The 19564-nt window shown below is 44.4% G+C and overlaps 1 protein-coding gene across 1 annotated transcript in view; it reads right to left on the reverse strand.

Moving 5' to 3' along the window:
• LOC126984038 (barH-like 2 homeobox protein) overlaps positions 1–19564 on the reverse strand; it is a 103345-nt gene that overhangs the window by 25222 nt on the left and 58559 nt on the right. The window contains exon 2 of the mRNA XM_050837398.1: positions 17393–17597. Within this exon, the coding sequence (XP_050693355.1) occupies positions 17393–17597 (205 nt within the window). The remainder of the gene's footprint in view (positions 1–17392; positions 17598–19564) is intronic.

The raw sequence follows: 19564 nt of genomic DNA on the forward strand, positions 1-19564 counted from the left end.
TTTATATTTTGGCAAGTCTTTTAACTACTTTCAACTTGACTTTCATTTTCCTATTAGTCCATAAGGGGAGATTTCAACACACGCTCATATACGTATCCATTACAATATTCACCTTTGCTTTTTTTGGATGTCACTCTTTCTTTATATTTTGGCAAGTCTTTTAACAACTTTCAACTTGACTCATTTTTCTTTTAGTTCATAAGTGGAGACTTCAACACACGCACATATACGTATCCATTACTATATTCACCTTTACTGTTTTTGGATGTCACTCTTTCTTTATATTTTGGCAAGTCTTTTAACTTCTTTCAATTTGACTCTCATTTTTCTTTTAGTTCATAAGTGGAGATTTCAACACACGCACATATAGCAATCCACGTATCAATCATCGCATTATTACATACACACAATTTTCACTTTACCGTTTGAATGCAGGTGAGGCTCAACACCTTGTCCTATTACCTGTCTCCCCTCACCGCGAGTCTATTGTGTGGGAACAAAGGTTCAATTAAGCCCAGGTGGCGACAGGTGCGAGGCATATAATTCGATCTACCTGAGATGCATTAAAGGAGGTGAATCATAACTATATTCCTTCGTTATTCTAGGACTTTTTTTACTCTTTTGTTTTTTTCCCCTTTAAGCTGCCTCCTGTACTGTAAAAACGTAACATACACAGCCTTATTACTGGCTAGAGATAATGTAAATCTGTGGAGTGTATGTTATTAAAGTGTAAGTGATAGAATAGCGTAACTGTTTTGAATATTCAGAGAACAGGAGAAAAAAAGCGATAAATGTTACACTAGAAAAAAGGGTTGAGTTCGGAAAATGTTTGGCTGTTGAAAGTAAGACGAAATTATATGATTCTTGTTATTGATGGTGAAGTCTTGCGTTAGGGGGGGAGGGGGGGAAAGAGGGAGGTTTGCTTATGATTAGTGAGGGTGTTAGTCTGTGTGTCTGTCTGTCTGTGTCTGTTTTCTTTGTTTGCATTTGTTGGTGTATACTTGTGTTTGTCTGTACCTGTGTTTGTCTGTCTTTTTGTTAAATTGTTTGCTTCATTGTCCCCCTGTCTGTCTGTCTGTGTCTATTTATGAATTTATTTGTTTGTCTGTCTACCTGTATTTCCCTCTATCTGTTATTTTTTTTTTTACGTGAGGGGCCTGGATGGTAGTCGGCCCCAGCCCGTCATGGCGCAGGCAAGTGTTTATAGTGGCGCCATCTTTTTTTGGCTCATGCTGCCCCCCGGAACTCATTCTTGATTCACTTGGACGGTTTCCTCTAGAGTCCGGATTGATGGGTGGTCTTCAGGACAGCATGTGGGCACTCGCCGGTGACTGAAAAATCCCAGGTGATAGCGGTGGATTCGAACCCGCGTCGTCTATCACGCTGTGAATGTGGGACTCGCACGGTAACAACTCAGCCACCGCCTACCCTAGTCTGTCAATCTGCCTGTTTGTTTTTATGTATCTTCTGGCTATCTGTCTGTTTGTATAACTATGTATGATCATTTATTTGTCTGTCTGTTTGCCTTTTCAATATCTCGATCTATCTATATCCATATTAACTAGTACACACACACACACACACACACACCACACACACACACACACGCACACACACACACACACAGAGCACAACCCCCTCCTCCTCTTCCACACACGGCACAACTTCCCCTTCACTCCCTCACTCTCCTCACTACTCTCCCCTACTCTCCCCTCCTACTCCACTCTCCCCACCACTCCTTCCCTCCCACTTCCTCCACTCTCCCCCATTCTCCCCCCTCCCTCACTCTACCCTCCTAGCAGTTCAACACCTCAGTATGTTAGGTAAAGCCAGCCCGTCGATTGCAGCCTTCACACCCGCCTCGCGTGTCTTGAGCGTAAATAGAAAAGTAATTATGAACCAAGGAAACTCGAGCCGCCCCTGCCAGCTTCCAAAAAAAAAAAAAAGTACGAGAAAAAAAAATAACAATGCGAATGCTGAGATAGAAGGTGGTGGTGGTAGTGGTGAGAGAGAGAGAGAGAGAGAGAGAGAGAGAGAGAGAGAGAGAGAGAGAGAGAGAGAGAGAGAGAGAGAGAGAGAGAGAGAGAGAGAGAGAGAGAGAGAGAGAGAGAGAGAGAGAGAGAGAGAGAGAGAGAGAGAGAGAGAGAGAGAGAGAGAGAGAGAGAGATTAGTGTATTTGGTATTAGCAGGTATAATTGATATGATTCTAAACTGGAGAGTGAAGAATATTATAGTGAATGTGAAAAGGAAGAAAGAAGAAGAAAAAGATACTGAAAAAAAATTAAGAAAGTGAAGAAAAGAAAAAGATTATGATGAAAAAATAATAGGAATAAAACGGAAGAAAAACAAGGATAGAAATCATGGGAACGGAAAAAGAAGATAAACAAGATGAGGAAGAAAGAGGACGAGTGGTAGTAGTAGTAGTAGTAGTAGTAGGAGGAGGAGGAGGAAAAGTAGTAGGACACCGCTGACAGGGATTCAAAGGGGAGCAGTCCTGAACAATTTATGGAGGAGGAGCCGCTGCAGTAGTTACCAGTTCAAGCCGTGGGGCCGTAATGTGGCTAATGGGCGCCGCTGCTTCCCCTTAAATCACGCCTAATGACCCCCTACCAGACAAGTGACGGTCGTAATTAATTGCTGATATCACTTTATTGCCGCCAATTACCAAAGGGCTGGCTGATAGGGGCGTGGAGGAGGAGGAGTTGGAGGGGGTGGTGGAGGGTGAGGGTTACGAGAAGATGGAGGTGGAGGAGGAGTTTGTGGCGGTGGAAGTCGAGGAGGTGGACTAAAATGCAAGTAAAAGTAGAAGTAAATAGAAGAAGAAGAAAATAAAAATAAAAAGAAGAGGCTGACAGTGGGGATGAAAAAAAATAATAAAGTAGCAAAATAAGGAAAGAAGACAATAAAAAAAAAAAAATACATCAATCATAACAACAAAAATAAGTAAAAAATAAAGAAGAAAAATGATAATGCTAGTGGTGAAAATGGTGAAAGTGGTGATGGTGATGGTTAGTGCAGTGGGAAGGGGAAGGAGGGGGGGGAGGAGTAAGGGAGCTAGGGAGGGATAGGTAGGTAGGTAAGTAGGAATTATTAAGGTAGAAGCTTGGTGGGGGGTAACAGAGGAAGGGAGGGAGATAAGCTGTGGTGATGATGATAATGATGAAATGATGATGATGGTGATGGTGGTGATAGGTAAGTGAGGGAAAGAGAGAATGAAGTCATGGTGATGGTGAAGTGGAAGACGAGGGGTGAGTGAGAACGGGAAGAGGAGTGAGTGTGAGGGTGATGATAGTGATGATGATGGTGATGATGGTGTTAAGTTAAGGGTGAAGTGAAGTTCGTGGTCATTAGGGACGAAGGGAAGGTGTGGGTCATGATGGCGGTGATAGTGATGGTGGTGGTAATGATCGTGGTATTGGTGTTTGGATAGTGAGTTGTGGTAGCAGTGGTAGTGATAATACTGGTGGTAATGATCGTGGTAATAGTGTTTGGATTGTGAGGTATGTGGTGTTAATAGTGAAAGTGATAGTGGTAGATAGTGACTCAAGAGGAATGAATACAAGTCAGCTTAGGTCATGGTAGTGGTGGTGGTGATGATGGTGGTTTAATAATGATGATGGTAATAGTGGTGTGATAGCCTTGGAGATGCACGCAGCGATAGGAGGCCAAGAGGAGGAGGAGGAGGAGGAGGTAGAGGCAAAGGTAGCTGAGGTGAAGGTGGTGGTGGCCGTAATAACAGGTGAGGGGAAAGCCATTAATGGGCCAGGTATACACGAGGCTGTCACGTCACTGTCAGGCAGCCGCTGCACGCTGACAATATAATCACTAACTCACTAACATCATCAGAAAATATATACCTGTTCTCTATTGTTTCGCTGTATGTAATTATATTGTTTTTACCCTTAGCAGTTTCACCGGCGATATGTGCGTACGTGATTTCTGAAGCCTTGGCAGTAGAATAGAAAGAGAGAGAAGGAAATGTGTGGTGAGAGAGAGAGAGAGAGAGGGAAAATTGTGGTGAGGGAGTGTAACGTTGATGTGTAGGAAAATAAGGAAGTGCTGAAAGGTAATATTTTTTGAAGTCTAGTTAATAGTTTCGGAGGTTAGGTATTTTGAAAGATGTGAAGGAGAGTTTGAAGGATTGAAGGAGTGTAGTTTATAGGGTAGTTAGTTAGTAGTTTTGAAGATTAGTTAGTTAAAAGGTAAGTTAGTTAAGTCATGATGGGAAGAAGCTATGGGAGGTAGTTTTCATGGGAGTGTATATTTATGGTGAATCGGTTTTGTAGTTATGGAAATAGAGTTATGGCGTTAATAGGATAGGAGTGTGATGGATATTATGAGTTTATCTATGGTGTATTATGGATGTGTTATGTATAATGAAAGTGTGATGAGTCTTATGAGTTATTTATGGTTCGTTAGTGTTGTGATTATGGGAGTAGAATTATGGTGTTAATAGTTTCGAAGGTTAGGTATTTTGAAAGATATGAAGAAAAGTATGAAGATCTGAAGGAGAATAGTTTTAAAAGTTAGTTAGTTAGAAGTTTGAAGTTATGGGAGTAGAGCTATGGCAGCGTTAGTGGGAGAGAGGTATAATGGAGCTGATGGTGGGAGGGAAGATAAGGCCGAGTGGATCCATGGAAGAGGCTGGTTTAATACTTTCACCTGGCAGACACCATTACGCACACCCACACGCACGCACGCACGCACTCACACCTTCCCCACACCGTCACGACATTTCATCACGTAAATTAAATTAGCGGATAATCCTTCAATACTCTCAGTCATCTCTCTTCAGTATGTGCAGGATTTTTTTTTTTCATGTTTGTAACTAATGGAGTTTTTGTTATTACCGTGAAGAAAATGTTTATACCGCAAGCGAGAATTTCAACACCTGAAGTCATGAATGTTTTATCTTTCCTAATCAAACTTAATCTTAACTAACCTAATCAAGCAAATCCAGACAGTCTTTCACCTAACCTCACTTCACCGAACCTAACCAAAACCCAATCTAACTCAACCCAACCCAGCCAAATCAAATCCAAGCAAATCAATCCTTAACTAACCTGATTGAACCTAACCTAACCTAACCTAACCAATCTCACCACCACCACCACCACCACTAAGAACAACAATATCACCACCAAAACTATGAAAACCACCACCACCTACCATTACCACCATTTCAACCATCTCCACCACCACCTACCATCACCATAACCACCATAACCTATCACCATTACCACTCCCACTACCATCACCACCCTCCCAACATCACCATCACCACCCATACTACCTTTCATCACCACCTTTACAACATACAACCCCCTCCCCCCCCCACCACCTCACGCACCGCCGCCGCAGCCCCCGTCCGGCAGAATAATTACCTTAAAACAGTATCGCTTATCGTCTGATGCTATCGCGAGCCTCTGAACGTATCAAGTGAAGGCTCTCAAGGGTAATTACAGCCTGGGTGATATTATGATGTTAGGTCTCGGATACACGGGCGACCGGAGGCGAGGCGCAGTCTGTATATTCTTTATTAATATTATCTCGCTATCGGTTGAGTTTATCTCCTCTTCTGCCCCATCCCTTTAGCTTCTTTTGTATTAGTGTGTATTTTTTTTTTCGCCTCTGCTTGTTGTTGTTGTTGATGGTGGTGGTGGTTATTGGTGTTTTTTTTTCCTGTTTTTTTTTTGTTGTTGTTTGTTTGTGTGATTTTTTTTTTCCGGTTTCCTTGTTTTCGGTATTTCGTTCTTTCCTTTTTTCACTTTCTTAGATATGTTTCTTTTAATGTGTCTGTCCTTGTCTGTCTGTCTCTGTCTTTCTTTTGTTCTCTTCTTTCCTGTTTTCCTTCTTTCCTTCTTTCCTTTCCCCTCTCTCTTCCTCCCTCTCCCCTTCTCTTCCCCCTCTCCCCTTCTTTCCCTCCCTCCCTCCCTCCCTCCCCACAATAATAGCCGGCTTTGGACACATGGAGCTCAAAAAACGAGTAATATAAGGTTAGGTTAAACGGTTAATTACATGTAAATAATTGAGGAGAAGCCGCGAGTTTAATACTAAGACGAATTTGCATAATAACACACCAGCTCATCGTCTCCTCGTCGCCACAGGCTTCTTCAGACCAACATTCCGCCACGCATAGAGAGAGATAGAGAGAAAAAAAGAGAGAAGAAGAGAGACGCGAAGTGAAATGTTAAAATGGTTCTCTCTCTCTATTCTCTATCTCGCTCTCCCTCTCTTTCTCCTTTCTCCTTTCTCCTTATAGACCGAGATTTTGCCACACATAGAGAGAGATAGAGAGAAAAAAAGAGAGAAGAGAGAAGCGAAGTGAAATGTTAAAATGGTTCTCTCTCTCTCTCTCTCTAGTCTCAATCTCCCCCTCTCTCTCTCTCTCTCCCTCTCTCTCTCTGGTTAAATAGAATAATAGTAGAATTGAAGCCACTAAGGGAAAAAGTAGCGGGTAACATGCATTCACTTTTATCTTTGGACGTGAATATTATTAGTGTGAGTTTTATGATGCACGGACGGACGCTGTTAAGTCTTGTTTTGATTTGATGGGAGTGCCTGTGTGTGTGTGTGTGTGTGTGTGTGTGTGTGTGTGTGTGTGTGTGTGTGTGTGTGTGTGTGTGTGTGTGTGTGTGTGTGTCGTTTTATATTCAATTATCTTAACTCCACTGAAACCTGTATGTATGTGTGTGTGTGTGTGTGTGTGTGTGTGTGTGTGTGTGTGTGTGTGTGTGTGTGTGTGTGTGTTCTCTGTATTACTACCTCCACCAGAAGCTGTATGGCAAGAAACGTGTTCCCTGGCCATTAACAAGCCGGCAGGTGGGAGGAAATTTAAACAAGAGTCAAAACAAAACACTCCAATCGTGCTACTGAATATGTGTTTGGTATTTCTTCGGCTTATAAAAAAATAATATACTGGACGAGCTGCAAGGTAATTATTTTTGTGGGGCAGGTGACAAAAAAGTGATTATAGTTGCCTCGTATTTGTTTTATTTCAGCACGAAGTTAATTAGGTGGTAAGTAATAGATAGATGCAATAGACTCAAGGGCCAGTGAGACGGAGATGAGCACTGAGACCACGCGCAGCTCTCCATCTTCACCTGCTTACCTTTCTTTCTCTCTTCCTACCTACCTTTCCCTACTTTATCTACCTTACCGTTCCCTCTTCCTACCTACCTCTTCTTGCTTTATCTACCTTACCGTTTCCTCTTCTTACCTACCTTTCCTTACTTTATCTACCTTATCGTTCCCTTTTCCTACCTACCTTCCCTTACTCTACCTACCTACCTTTATCTTTACCTATGTTTCCTACCTACCATGGCCTCTTAACATCACCTACCTTTACTTCATCGTCCAGTAAAGTTAAGGTATTGTGTCGCTTTAAATAAATTTGCTAACGTCTATACATTAGGTTTTGCGTCGCTGAGTTTAAGAGAAAGACAAAGACCGATGGGGAGGCTTTTTGTTCTTACTTATGTTTGCCCCCTTGAGCTCTAATATTCACACTAATAATATTCACGTCCAAAGATAAGAGTGGATTCATATTACCCGCTACCTTTTCCCTTAGTGGCTTCCAGTCTGTTATTATATTTCTAGACGGGGAAAGGAAGAGAGAGAGAGAGTACAATTGATAAGCTACCGCTGGATTTTTTTTTGTGTTGGTAATAACTGACATCTTTTAATATTAGGAGAGCTTGAACGATGGTAGGAAATAGACACGAAGAAATGAACTCATAGTTAAAATATGAACATGGATTGGGCTAACTTTACATTCTTCGGAACTTAAATATTTGGTTCACCTTGAGCTAGCTAAAAAGCAAAGCAAACAACACACACACACACACACACACACACACACACACACACACACACACACACACACACACACACACACACACACACACACACACACACACACACACACACGGAATAGATGTGCTTGGACGCTTAACATGCACTGAACACATTGAAAACCGTGTCGCGTTAGTCACCATTTCCTGCATAGCCCCTCCCTTCCACCCTCTTCCCTCCTTCTCTCCTTCTCTCCTCTTCTTTTTGTTTCCCTCTTTCGTCCTCTTTTTCTCTCCCTCTCTCCCTCTCTCGTCTCCTCTTCCTCTCTTCCTCTATCGTTCCCTCCTCTCTCGCTCTTTTTCTCTCGTCACCATTCTTGTCTCTTGTCCCCTTCTCCTTCTCTCTTTCTCTCGTTCTCTCCCTCTCTTCCTCTCTCGCCCCCTTCTTGTCTCCTGTCCCTCTCTCCTTTCCTCGTCCCCTTCTTTCCAGCTCTCGTCCCTTCCTTCTCTCCCTTTCTCGTTCCTTCCTTGCCTCCCTTTCTCGTCCCCTTCTCTCCCTCTCTTCCTCTCTCGCTCACCTCTTGTCTCCTGTTCCTCTTTCCCTTTCTCGTCCCCTTCTCTCCCTCTCTTCCTCTCTCGCCCACCTCTTGTCTCCTGTTCCTCTTTCCCTTTCTCGTCCCCTTCTTTTCATCTCTCGTCCCTTCCTTCTCTCTTCTTTCCATCCCTTCCTTGCCTCCCCTTCTCGTCCCCTTCTCTCCCTCTCTCCCTCTGTACTCCCCTCCGCCCCTCCCTGCGCGGCGGATGCGTTCGTCAGGGCGACAAGAAGCCTCGTAATGAGTGCCGACGCAACGCAGCCACTGAGACGAGAAAGAGCTCCGGTTGGCACCACTGTCGGGCCTTCCCTCCTTTGTTCGCTGGCCGGCGTTGGCGACACTGGCAGCCTCCGTGTCGAGGATGCCGCGACTTTACTCCCAAAAACAACGCTGGCAACGACGCGGAGCCTTTGTTCGTCCCGCGGCGCCGCTGTTTTGCCTTCCGTGAGGGCGGGGGTGACAGCAGTGACCCCGAGGACCTGGCGACGGCTGCGGAAGCTGAGGAGATGCAGCGCGTTGATTAAGACGCAATACGGAGTTAACAGACACTGATTAAGATGATACGCAGATTGCCAACGCAATACCCAGACCAGTGCGCAATATTTAGGTCATGACAGGGTATTATTATGATCCAGTGAGTGTTGCAAATGCTGATTAGATGCCCCGCTTTTGTTAGACGCAATACGAACCAAACAGACATTGATTAAGACAATATGCAGATAACCAACGCATACTCGGACCAATCCATAATATTCAGGCCATGGCAGGGTATTATCATGACGCCGCTTTTGTTTGACGCAATACGAACCTAACAGACATTGATTAAGACAATATGCAGATAGCCAACGCAATACTCAGATCTGTCCACAATACTCAGGCATGGCAGGGTGTTATCATGATCCAGCGCTTAGCTTCGACCCAATATGCAGACCAAGACAGTGTTAAGAATAATGACAAAAAACGCATCACCTAGACCAACACGCAATACTCAGGCCACGGCAAAGAGTATGACCAAGTGAGTGTTGCTGAAGCTGATTAGATGCAACACTTTAAATAGACGCAATACGCAGACCGAAACACCGCTAAGAGTATTGATAACATACGCAACACTCAGACCAGGAGGCAACACAAAGGCTCAACACTCGAACACGCAACACAGATCAAAACGTCATTCATTCCAGCCTCTCAGACGCATCACTCCTTTCCAGCACGAGCGAGCCAGACCGGGAAACGCGATCAGACTAACAAACTTACAAAACCGAGAACTTGGCGAAGACGCAACACAAATCAAACCAGTATTCATATCAGCCTCTCACTCATTATTCCTTCCCAGCACGAGCGAGCCAGACCGGGAAACGCGATCTGACTAACAAACTTACAAAACCGATAACTTGGCGAGGGAAATGCGCCGCCCAAACGCTCGCCGCCGGTTCCAGGAAACGGGCGACAAAAAGGAAGCGTGGAAAATTGAAACAACAGCGAGACTTCATAAATATTCCTTGATTGTCACCCACGGCAGGAAGTCGCGCGGATTGTCACGAAAATTGAGGTCAACAGTCAGTCAGTTAGTCAGTCGGTTAGTCAGTTAGTTAGTTGCTTAGTTGATGTTCTTAAGATAAAACAGTGATTAGTTATTACTTTTTGTGGTTTCTTTCTTTCCTTGGGCCGTCAGGTGTTGAAAGGAGAAGGGTAAACACACACACACACACACACACACACACACACACACACACACACACACACACACACTGGCACACACACATAGTCCTCGGTCGTAAAGCGGAAAACGCAAACACAGAAGACATTGATGGAGGAAGTAAAGAACACACACACACACACACACACACACACACACACACACACACACACACACACACACACACACACACACACACACACACACACACATAACCCTTATATAAACACAAGACAACAAAAACACGACGATTGGAAGGGAACGTCTATGATTACCCTCCGTCTCGTTGAAGCGAAGAAAAACAATGGAGTGTTAGGGGAAAATTGAATAGGCTTTGATTGTTCTAGTGGTGCGTCTGAGGGCCCCAAAGAGCATCTGATTGTCTCTGTAATTCCTTCAAGTACTCATTGCCTCCTCTGATGTGTGTCTGCAGTGCCTTAGTGTTGATTGTTTTCCTGGAGTTTCTTAGATTGGTGTTCTTAGACTATTTCCAAAGGCCAAAAAAGAGATGAATCGGGTCCTCATGAGTGTTGTTTAAGGTTCAAGGCACAGAAGAAGGGTCAGACTACCACCAGGGTCATAAAACTACCCCTGGAAATGCCCCGAACTCCTACGAAAGCCTTGTCAAATTTGTGTTCTTGGGGTCGGAAATGGTTATGAATTTGAACTTTAGTGTATCCGATTGTCTAGTGAACCCTTGCAAGATCCGACTCCTGTATATACGACGTCTCACAAAACTACCCCTGGAAATGCCTCAAACTCCTACGAAAGCCTTGTCAAATTTGTGTATCTGAGTGTCTTGTGAACCCTTGCAAGATCCCTTTGACTCCTATATATACGACGCCTCAGCAGTGTCTAGGATTGTCGCGATGGCTGAAACGAGAAAATGGAATGCCCCGAGACACATCAATGGCGTCTGATTGGCTCTGATTACCTCAAACTGTCTCATTTCCTCTACCTCAAAACATGGTGTGGAGTTTGAACCTTCTTTACGGGCTTACGTCATCCGGATCCGAATTATAGGGACGCGAGGCAACCGGACACCGACTCATTTTTACCCGGTGCATCAAAAGAAAGAAAAAAGGGAAATAAAGAGTCGGGTAAAAATGGAAGCGAAAGCGGAAACTCCCCCGTGTTAAAAATTCAGGTGAGAGGCGGTGATTAAAGGTAATTTCCGGTGACCTTAATTACAGTGACCAGGTGACTTCTCAGGTGAGGTGAGTAATGTCATCATGGAGGAGGAGACTCTTGTATGTACCCGTGTGTGTGTGTGTGTGTGTGTGTGTGTGTGTGTGTGTGTGTGTGTGTGTGTGTGTGTGTGTGTGTGTGTGTGTTTTCCCATTTGTTTTCTTTAGAAGATCGAATCCACTCTAGCAATTCCATGTATTTTTTATCATTTTTTTTTCATTTACTTCCTCAGAACCATGTGTGTGTGTGTGTGTGTGTGTGTGTGTGTGTGTGTGTGTGTGTGTGTGTGTTCCTTACCAATTGCATTATAAAGAGTATGGCGTCCAGGTCACAATGCATTATATTTTATCACATAGATCCCTAAAACCATGTGCGTGTTTGTGTGTGTGTGTGTGTGTGTGTGTGTGTGTGTGTGTGTGTGTGTGTCCCTGGAATACGACAAAGCACCGCCCGGAGACACCGCCAAGCCACAACACTTAACACGTCATCGCCGGTGATAGATAACGCTGCAAAAACGACGATAGAAAAGAGAGAGAGAGAGAGAGAGAGAGAGAGAGAGAGAGAGAGAGAGAGAGAGAGAGAGAGAGAGAGAGAGAGAGAGAGAAGAGAGAGAAGAGAGATTGATAGATGAATAGATAGATAAAAATAAATAGAGATTGAGAGAGAAAAAGCAGACATTTAACCTTTCCTCTTTTACGAATTGATTTTCTAACCTATAAACTTTTCGATATATAACAAAGGATTAAAAAAAGGGGAATAGTATGGAAAAAGGAACAATAGGGAGTTAGATCCTTTTCATAATATCCTTTTGAACGATTAGATTCCATAACCACAAAGAAATTTTCACACATAACAGAAGAAGAGAAAGAAAAAAAATCAAGCGATAGACAGAACAATAGAGAGTAGGAACCTTTATAGATCATCCTTTTAGACGATTCGATTCCTTAACCTCTTCAATCGGTGCTTAACCCTACACACACCAAACAAAGGAGCAGGAAGTGAACAAATCAGAATCCATTAGAGTTTAGACGATTCCTCACCCTTATAAAAGAGGAAATGACAAAACGGGTCTCATAGGGAATTGGATCACTTATACGCCACTCCCTTTAGACGATCTTGATCCTCTTGTGTCGTTGAAACCCCCATACATAACAGAAGAGGAAGCGTTGGTGATAAAAAGGATCGTATAGGGAATTAAATCCTTTATGCGTCACTCCCTTTAGGCTTGACCTCTCTCGTGGTGTCAGAATCCCTCACACGTATGACAAAGGGAATCGTTCTTGGCCGAGATTCGAAGCCCTTCAATTGTGGCGGACGAGTATCATCAGGCCAGATTCATCATAATAAGGTGGACGTGGATGATGATTGAGGTGGATCGAGGAAAAGTGGAGGAGGAGGAGGAGGAGGAGGAGGAGGAAAGGGGTTTGTGTCATGATAGCTGTTTTCTTCTTCTTTGTCTATATTTTCCTCTTCCTTTTTTTCTATATATTCTTCATCTTTCAACTCTTCCTCCTCTTCTTCATCCTCTTTCTGTTCCGTTCCCGTCTCTTTCATCTCTTCCTCCTCCTCCTGTTCCATCTCCATCTCCTCTTCGTTTTCCTCCTCCTCCTCCTCCAATAGAGTTGTTCGCCACTGGAACAGCCTTCCTGCAGAAGTGGTTAGCGCAGAGACCATCAACTCCTTCAAGAAACGCATTGATCGCCACTTTGCTGCAACAGGAGTGAACTGAACGTTCCCAAGAGTAGGTACACAAGTGCTTTAATCCTTCCCTGCAAGCCACTCCTGTGGCAAACGGATTGATTAAATCACTGAACGCAGGCAGCCTAGTAATGAGCCAACAGGCTTTCTGCTGCCTGCTAGTCCATGTTTTCATGTTTCCTCCTCCTCCTCCTCCTCCTCCTCCTCCTCCTCCTCCTCCTCCATTTATCTTTTCCCATATTTACCGCCCTCTACCGTCTAATCTTTTGCGTGTTCTTGCTTTCTTTTCTCTATCTCATTCTCTTCAATTTATGTTCTTGTCGCATTTGATTGATTTGCTTGTATCTCTCTTACATTCCCTTTTATTTATCCATCCTTACTCCTCTTCTCCTCTCTTTGTTTTGTTATTTTCGTTTCGCTTTTTCTTTCTCTGTTCTGCTTCTTCATCTTCTTCTGTTCCTGTCATTGTTCTTCTGTTTCCTCTTCTTGGTCTTGTTCTTTTTGTTCTTGTTTTTTGTCCTGGTTTTGTTCTCGTTTTTTGTTGTTGTTCTTGTTCCTGTTTTTTTTTCTTCTTCTTCCTCTTCTTCTTCTTCCGTTGAATCAGTTTTACATTCAGGCAAAAGTTCCGTTCCTTGTTCTCCTGTCTAATTCTCCTCCTCCTCCTCCTCCTCCTCCTCCTCCTCCTCCTCCTCCTCCTCCTCCTCCTCTTTTTGTTCTTGTTCTTGTTCTTGTTCTTCTTGTTCTTCTTCTTCATCTTCATTATCATCTTCTTCTTCTTCTTCTTCTTCTTCTTCTTCTTCTTCTTCTTCTTCTTCTTCTTCTTCTTCTTCTTCTTCTTCTTCTTCTTCTTCTTCTTCAATATCATCTCCATCTCCATCTTCTTTTCTGTTTCTTTTTTTTCTTCAATATCATCTCCATCTTCCTCCTCTTCTTCTTCTTTCTCTTCTTCTTCTTCTTCTTCTTCTTCTTCTTCTTCTTCTTCTTCTTCTTCTTTTTTCTTCTTCTTCCTCTTCCGTTCCTGGTTCTCCCGCCCATTACGTCTCTCGCATGTGTGTAATTTGGGTGATAGAATTAATGAGACGATTTAATAAAGGCCATTAGATCGTCTCCTTCAATCAGTATCTATTATCTCTCTCTCTCTCTCTCTCTCTCTCTCTCTCTCTCTCTCTCTCTCTCTCTCTCTCTCTCTCTCTCTCTCTCTCTCTCTCTCTCTCTCTCTCGCAGGAGTAAAGAGCAGAAGAAAGAGGAGGGTGGAGGGTGAAAGTGATGGGCATGCATGTGTGTGTGTGTGTGTGTGTGTGTGTGTGTGTGTGTGTGTGTGTGCGGGCTACGGTGTAAGTGTGTATGTGCGTGTACGAGTGTATGTGGGTGGCCGGAGCAGGTGTGGAGGGAAGAAAGGAGATGGAGGAAGAGTTACAGGTGAAGGGGGAGGGCGAGGAAGGAGGGGATGCGGTGAGGCAGCAAGAGGCAATCGTTCACTCTCGCCTTGGCATAAATTGCTATGAGGCCACGCAATTGAAAGCATAAATAAGTCGGTGTGGATTCATGGCTTCAGAGCACCGCCTGATTCCTGCGGGGAGGCTACTCTGACTAACATGATTAGTACCTGCCTCACCTGGACGCCTGGCTGCCTGCTGTACGACGCTTTCACACCTGTAGCACCTCACCTCACCTGTGTAACTTCCAGGTAAACACATTCCCTTGGTTACCACACCTGAGAGTCACCTGGATATGAGCTATTGTGTTAAGGTGACTTCGACTCGTGAGGTGATCGTACGAGTGGGGTTTTTTGTGGTTTCTTTTGTCCCTTGACGCAGCGGGGTAGCCGGCAACCCTCGCAGCCAAGGTCTATTAGCGTCATATTATCCCCAATACGTATAATTAATGGAGCTGGGGTCGGGGGGAGGGGGGGAAGGATAAGTGGGGGCTCTTGTCTGAAGGTAATTAGAGGGGCCAAATCGCTACCATTCTCCAGGTGATCGCTTAGAGAGAGAGAGAGAGAGAGAGAGAGAGAGAGAGAAATTGAATGAAATAGATAAGCGAAAAGTAAATACATACGACGTTCGGTATTTATTTTGATATTCGTTATGTTCAGTATAATAAAAATAATTCTACTACTACTACTACTACTACTACTACTACTACTACTACTACTACTACTACTACTACTACTACTACTACTACTACTATTACTACCACCATTATTACCACAGTTTTATCATTGTTATTAGTATATTATTATTACTGTAGTTATCATTTTTATTATTACTATTATCATTGTCATCATTAACACCATTACTAAGATCCGCCTGTCTCTTCATTCCAGGGATGGCGGCAAGCTTCATCCTGGTGAGTACGACAAAGCCATTTTTATCAGCGTCAGGTAAAGTCCCCCCTTAGACCTACGTTCTTTCTCCCTCACGAAGGACGGGATTAGCGCGCCGCATTTGGGTGTCGGCCATTTGACGTCTCCTTATCCAGCATCGCTCGTAGGCACCGGCGATTATGCTATTCTTTCCGACCTTCTCATTGCTGTTATTATTTTTCTGGTTTTAAGTCGTTATTGTTTTCGTTTTCCGCCGAATTTGGTTCGTACCTGACGTCCTCGGTGCTGCCTGTGTGGTCCGTGTGTCTGTGTGTGTGTGTGTGTGTGCGTGTGTGTGCGTGTGTGTGTCTGTTTCACTTTTCTCCACCATAATCTAACCCTCCGTTCAGTTACACACACGTTCATTTGTCGACCTTCCTCATGTCTTCACTTCTACCTGTTCATCTCTCTGCGTTGATGTTCCGTCCCTCATCTCTATTCTGCCTGTCTGTCTGTTTTTCTGTCCGCCGGCCCATCTGTGCGTTTGCTTGCTTGTCTGTCTGTTTTAACGGCCCGGAGGCTCGTGTTGGGTCCACCTGTAGCAAGGGGTGTCTGGTAATTGAGTTTTGGTGATAGCAGGACCATAAGAGAGAGAGAGAGAGAGAGAGAGAGAGAGAGAGAGAGTGAGAGTGAGAGAGAGAGAGAGAGAGAGAGATCCTTCACATGTTCGCCCATTTGTCATCACTTATCAAAATCAAGGTTATTACTTCCTTAAATTAGAACTTTTCATTTAATCAGAAAATAATATCGGGTAATTCAAGTTCTGGTCACTAACATTAATAAGAAATCTAACCCGTCATTCTTAAATCATCAAATGGAAGTGGTGTAGGATATGTTTTTTTTTTTTTTTGTGTGTGTGTTCGTGTGTAAATTCTTTTTTTCACAAGCTTTTTTCTTTTCAATATATTCCGCAAATTGCGAGGTGTCAGTGAAAGAAATTAAGCGCTATGAGATTGCGCCGAATTTAATGAAATGATTGCTACTCCCGGCGATCCGTTTTTTGTTGTTCTGTGAGGAATGTAGTTCGTGTGTGTTTATGTAACTATTGTTTTAGTGTGTGTGTGTGTGTGTGTGTGTGTGTGTGTGTGTGTGTGTGTGTGTGTGTGTGTGTGTGTGTGTGTTTGCGGTCTTAACGTTTCATGCAAAGGCTCTGTTTGAGTGTGTAGCTATGTATGTGTGTGAGCTCCTATGTGTGTGTGTGTGTGTGTGTGTGTGTGTGTGTGTGTGTGTGTGTGCGTGTGTGCGCGCACCTGTGTGGTCGTGTGTACCTGTGTTCGTTAACAGGACGCCAGACAACGAAGCGAAAATCGTCGGTGGTCGCTCCGCGCCTTCTTTACGGCGGCTAATGCCCCTGGTGGCCGCGAGTTTGTCTTGGCGAGTAAATGATAAGAGGAAAATAAGCTGCGAAAGAAGGCGAGCAGGATAATGAGGAGTAAACACCATATAATTTCCCGGCTCTTGGTTCCGATGCTATCTGAAAGGATCGGTAATATTGTTTTTTACCCGCGGCCTCAACACGTTTATTAATTTACTGACAAATTCGCTACCGGGCAACCGTGCAGGTCCGGAGGAGGCGTTGTGGTAATGGTGCGTCTGGGGTGGCGGCGCCCCTGATAACCGCCATCAGGGCACAGGTGGGCGGGCGAGGCGCGCCGCGGCGCCACACCCGCCACTGACCCCACTCCGTCACCAGCGCTGCTCGTCACACATCCCGTGTATCACAGTTTACAGCAGCGGCGGCGTGAGTCACCGCCGCGTGCCCGGCCTGGATGAAAGGCGCCGGCCGGCAGGCGGGCACTGGCCGGTGTTGGCGGCCGGCGGTGGGGCGGGGATCGGCCGCGGTTATCTCTGATCCATCTTTTGATGGTGATCGGAGTCAGCCATGAGAGGAGGTGCTTTCACCCTGTTTACGAGGGGCGTCGCGGCCTACAGAACCTGAGAACGCTATCAAGGCGGGCTGACGGCCACGCCCCGCCCGTTGACCTAATACTACACCCTGGCGCGGCGGAGCATGAAGGAGAGGCTCCCGCCGCCCAACACCGCTCCAAGGCCCACTCACCGTCTGTTCTGGTACCAGGTCTTGACCTGCGTGTCGGTCAGGTTGAGCTTGGCCGCCAGCTCCATGCGGTCCTGCACACTCAGGTACTTCTGCCGCTCGAAGCTCTTCTCCAGCGTCTGCAGCTGGTGGTCGGTGAAGGCCGTGCGGGCCTTGCGCTGCTTCTTATTCCGTAGCGAGGCGTCCGGGGAGCGGGGCGCCGCGCACCCTGGGGAGGCACAGGTCAAGGGTTACTCCCTAATACACTATACTGGCACATCATAGAAACCCAGTCATATCTACAACAGATCTAAAAATACAGCAATTTCCTTTTCACCGTGTGCACAATGTATTGCCCGCGGCACCTGGCAGCCGCGGGCCACCCTCGCAGCCCTGAGGTGAAGGAAATGTCTTAACACAGCCACCTGCGCCGCCGTGTGTGGCTGAGGCGAGCCGGGAATGACAAAGGTTATCACGCAGCTCCAGGTAAACACTTTCAACGTGAACCACTCTCTAATCCCACCCTCAGGCCTTCCTCCAGCTTTTTTTTTTTCTTATTTATTTCTTGACTCCCGTACCTTACTTTCTTTTTCTGCCCATTTTCTTGCATCTCAACCCACACTCTCCTAATCATTTCCCTTCATCCATTCCTCCCTCACCGCTCCTCCCCGTCCACCCTCTCATCATGCCCCTCACCCCAGTCCTGTGTTGTTATCACGTCCACACATTCCCCTCCCTCATCCCCTCATTCTCAATCACATATTATTATTTTTGCTCCGAGCCACCACCGCAGCCGGAGTGCGATATGAATCAGTACAAAAGTTTATAAATATCATCTTACGGACTGAGGATGTGGTGACCTTCTGTTCGAGAGAGAGAGAGAGAGAGAGAGAGAGAGAGAGAGAGAGAGAGAGAGAGAGAGAGAGAGAGAGAGAGAGAGAGATTATGGAAGATTCGGTTGAGTAGAACTATGACAAAAAAAAGGAAAGAGGCGTTAATATCTACCTGTAAAGCAATTTGATAGTTTTAAGTAGCCACGATCTGTGATGGTAGACAGAATCGCTCATTTCACATCACATTCCAATCCTCCTCTTCCTCTTCCTCCTTCTCCTCCTCCCCCTGCTTCCTAATTTTGCTCTTTCTCCATATTTTGTCTTTCTTCTTTAATTTTCCTTTAGTCTTTTGTTGCTGCTGCTGTTTTCTTTATTTTGTTCTTGTTTTTCTTGTTCTTCATGTTCTTGTTCTTCCTTTTCTTCTTCATTTTCGTATTTTTTTTTCTTTTCAGTCCTCGTCGTCGTCATCCTTCTCCTACTCCTCAGCTTCCCCTTCCATTATCTCTCCCTCCTCCTCATCCACCCAATCTCCCTCATGCTCCTGCTTCGTCTCCTCTCTTCTCCCTCTTCTCCCTCTTCGGCCACATTAGTTAAAGGGCAGAGGGCTGAGCTTCTGTCTGTTACGTCACTTATTTTTGTTTGTGGTCGTAGGTTAGGCCGGAGGAGGGGGCAAAAAAGGGCACCATCAGGGTATCCTATTAGTCTGATCACGATACTCTTGCTCGGTCTGAAGGTAATGCGGGTTCTGTGTTTCTGTGGTCGGCTTTCTCGGGTAGTAAAATTAACCTGGAGTCGCCATCAAGGTCTTCAAGTTATTTATGTTTTCCTTTTTTTCTTTCTTGTGTGTTTATTTGTTTATGTGACGTGATGCGTTGTGTTTATTTTTGTCCGTTTCTTTATTTCTTTGTTTATTTATTTGCTTTGTTTATTTCGTATCTTTCTATCTGTCTATCTAAATATATGTTTTTGTGTAGCTACGTTGGTTTCTTTCTTTCTTTATTTACTTTCCTTGTTTCTTATCATTATCTATATTAATCTACCTATCTATCTTTATCTCTCTATCTATCCATCTATTATCAACCTAGTGCGCTATTTATTTACCTCTTTATTTTCCCATTTTTGTTATTTTTATACATTCTTGAACTTATTTTGTTAGTTTGGTTGCTATTTAGTTATTTTGTTTGTAATTTAGGTAGTGTCAGAATCTATTCCTTTGTTTCTGATTCTAAAGAGGCCATATATAGTTATCAGTGCCATCAGTGAAAGAAAACGTGGTGTTGTCTTTCAATCTTTATGACTTGGCGCATCACACACTTTCACTGTTTCTACCTATAATCTACTTTATAAGTGTCAAAATCCATTA

Source organism: Eriocheir sinensis, chromosome 55, assembly GCF_024679095.1.
Source record: "Eriocheir sinensis breed Jianghai 21 chromosome 55, ASM2467909v1, whole genome shotgun sequence".
Taxonomy (NCBI): Eukaryota; Metazoa; Arthropoda; class Malacostraca; order Decapoda; family Varunidae; genus Eriocheir; species Eriocheir sinensis.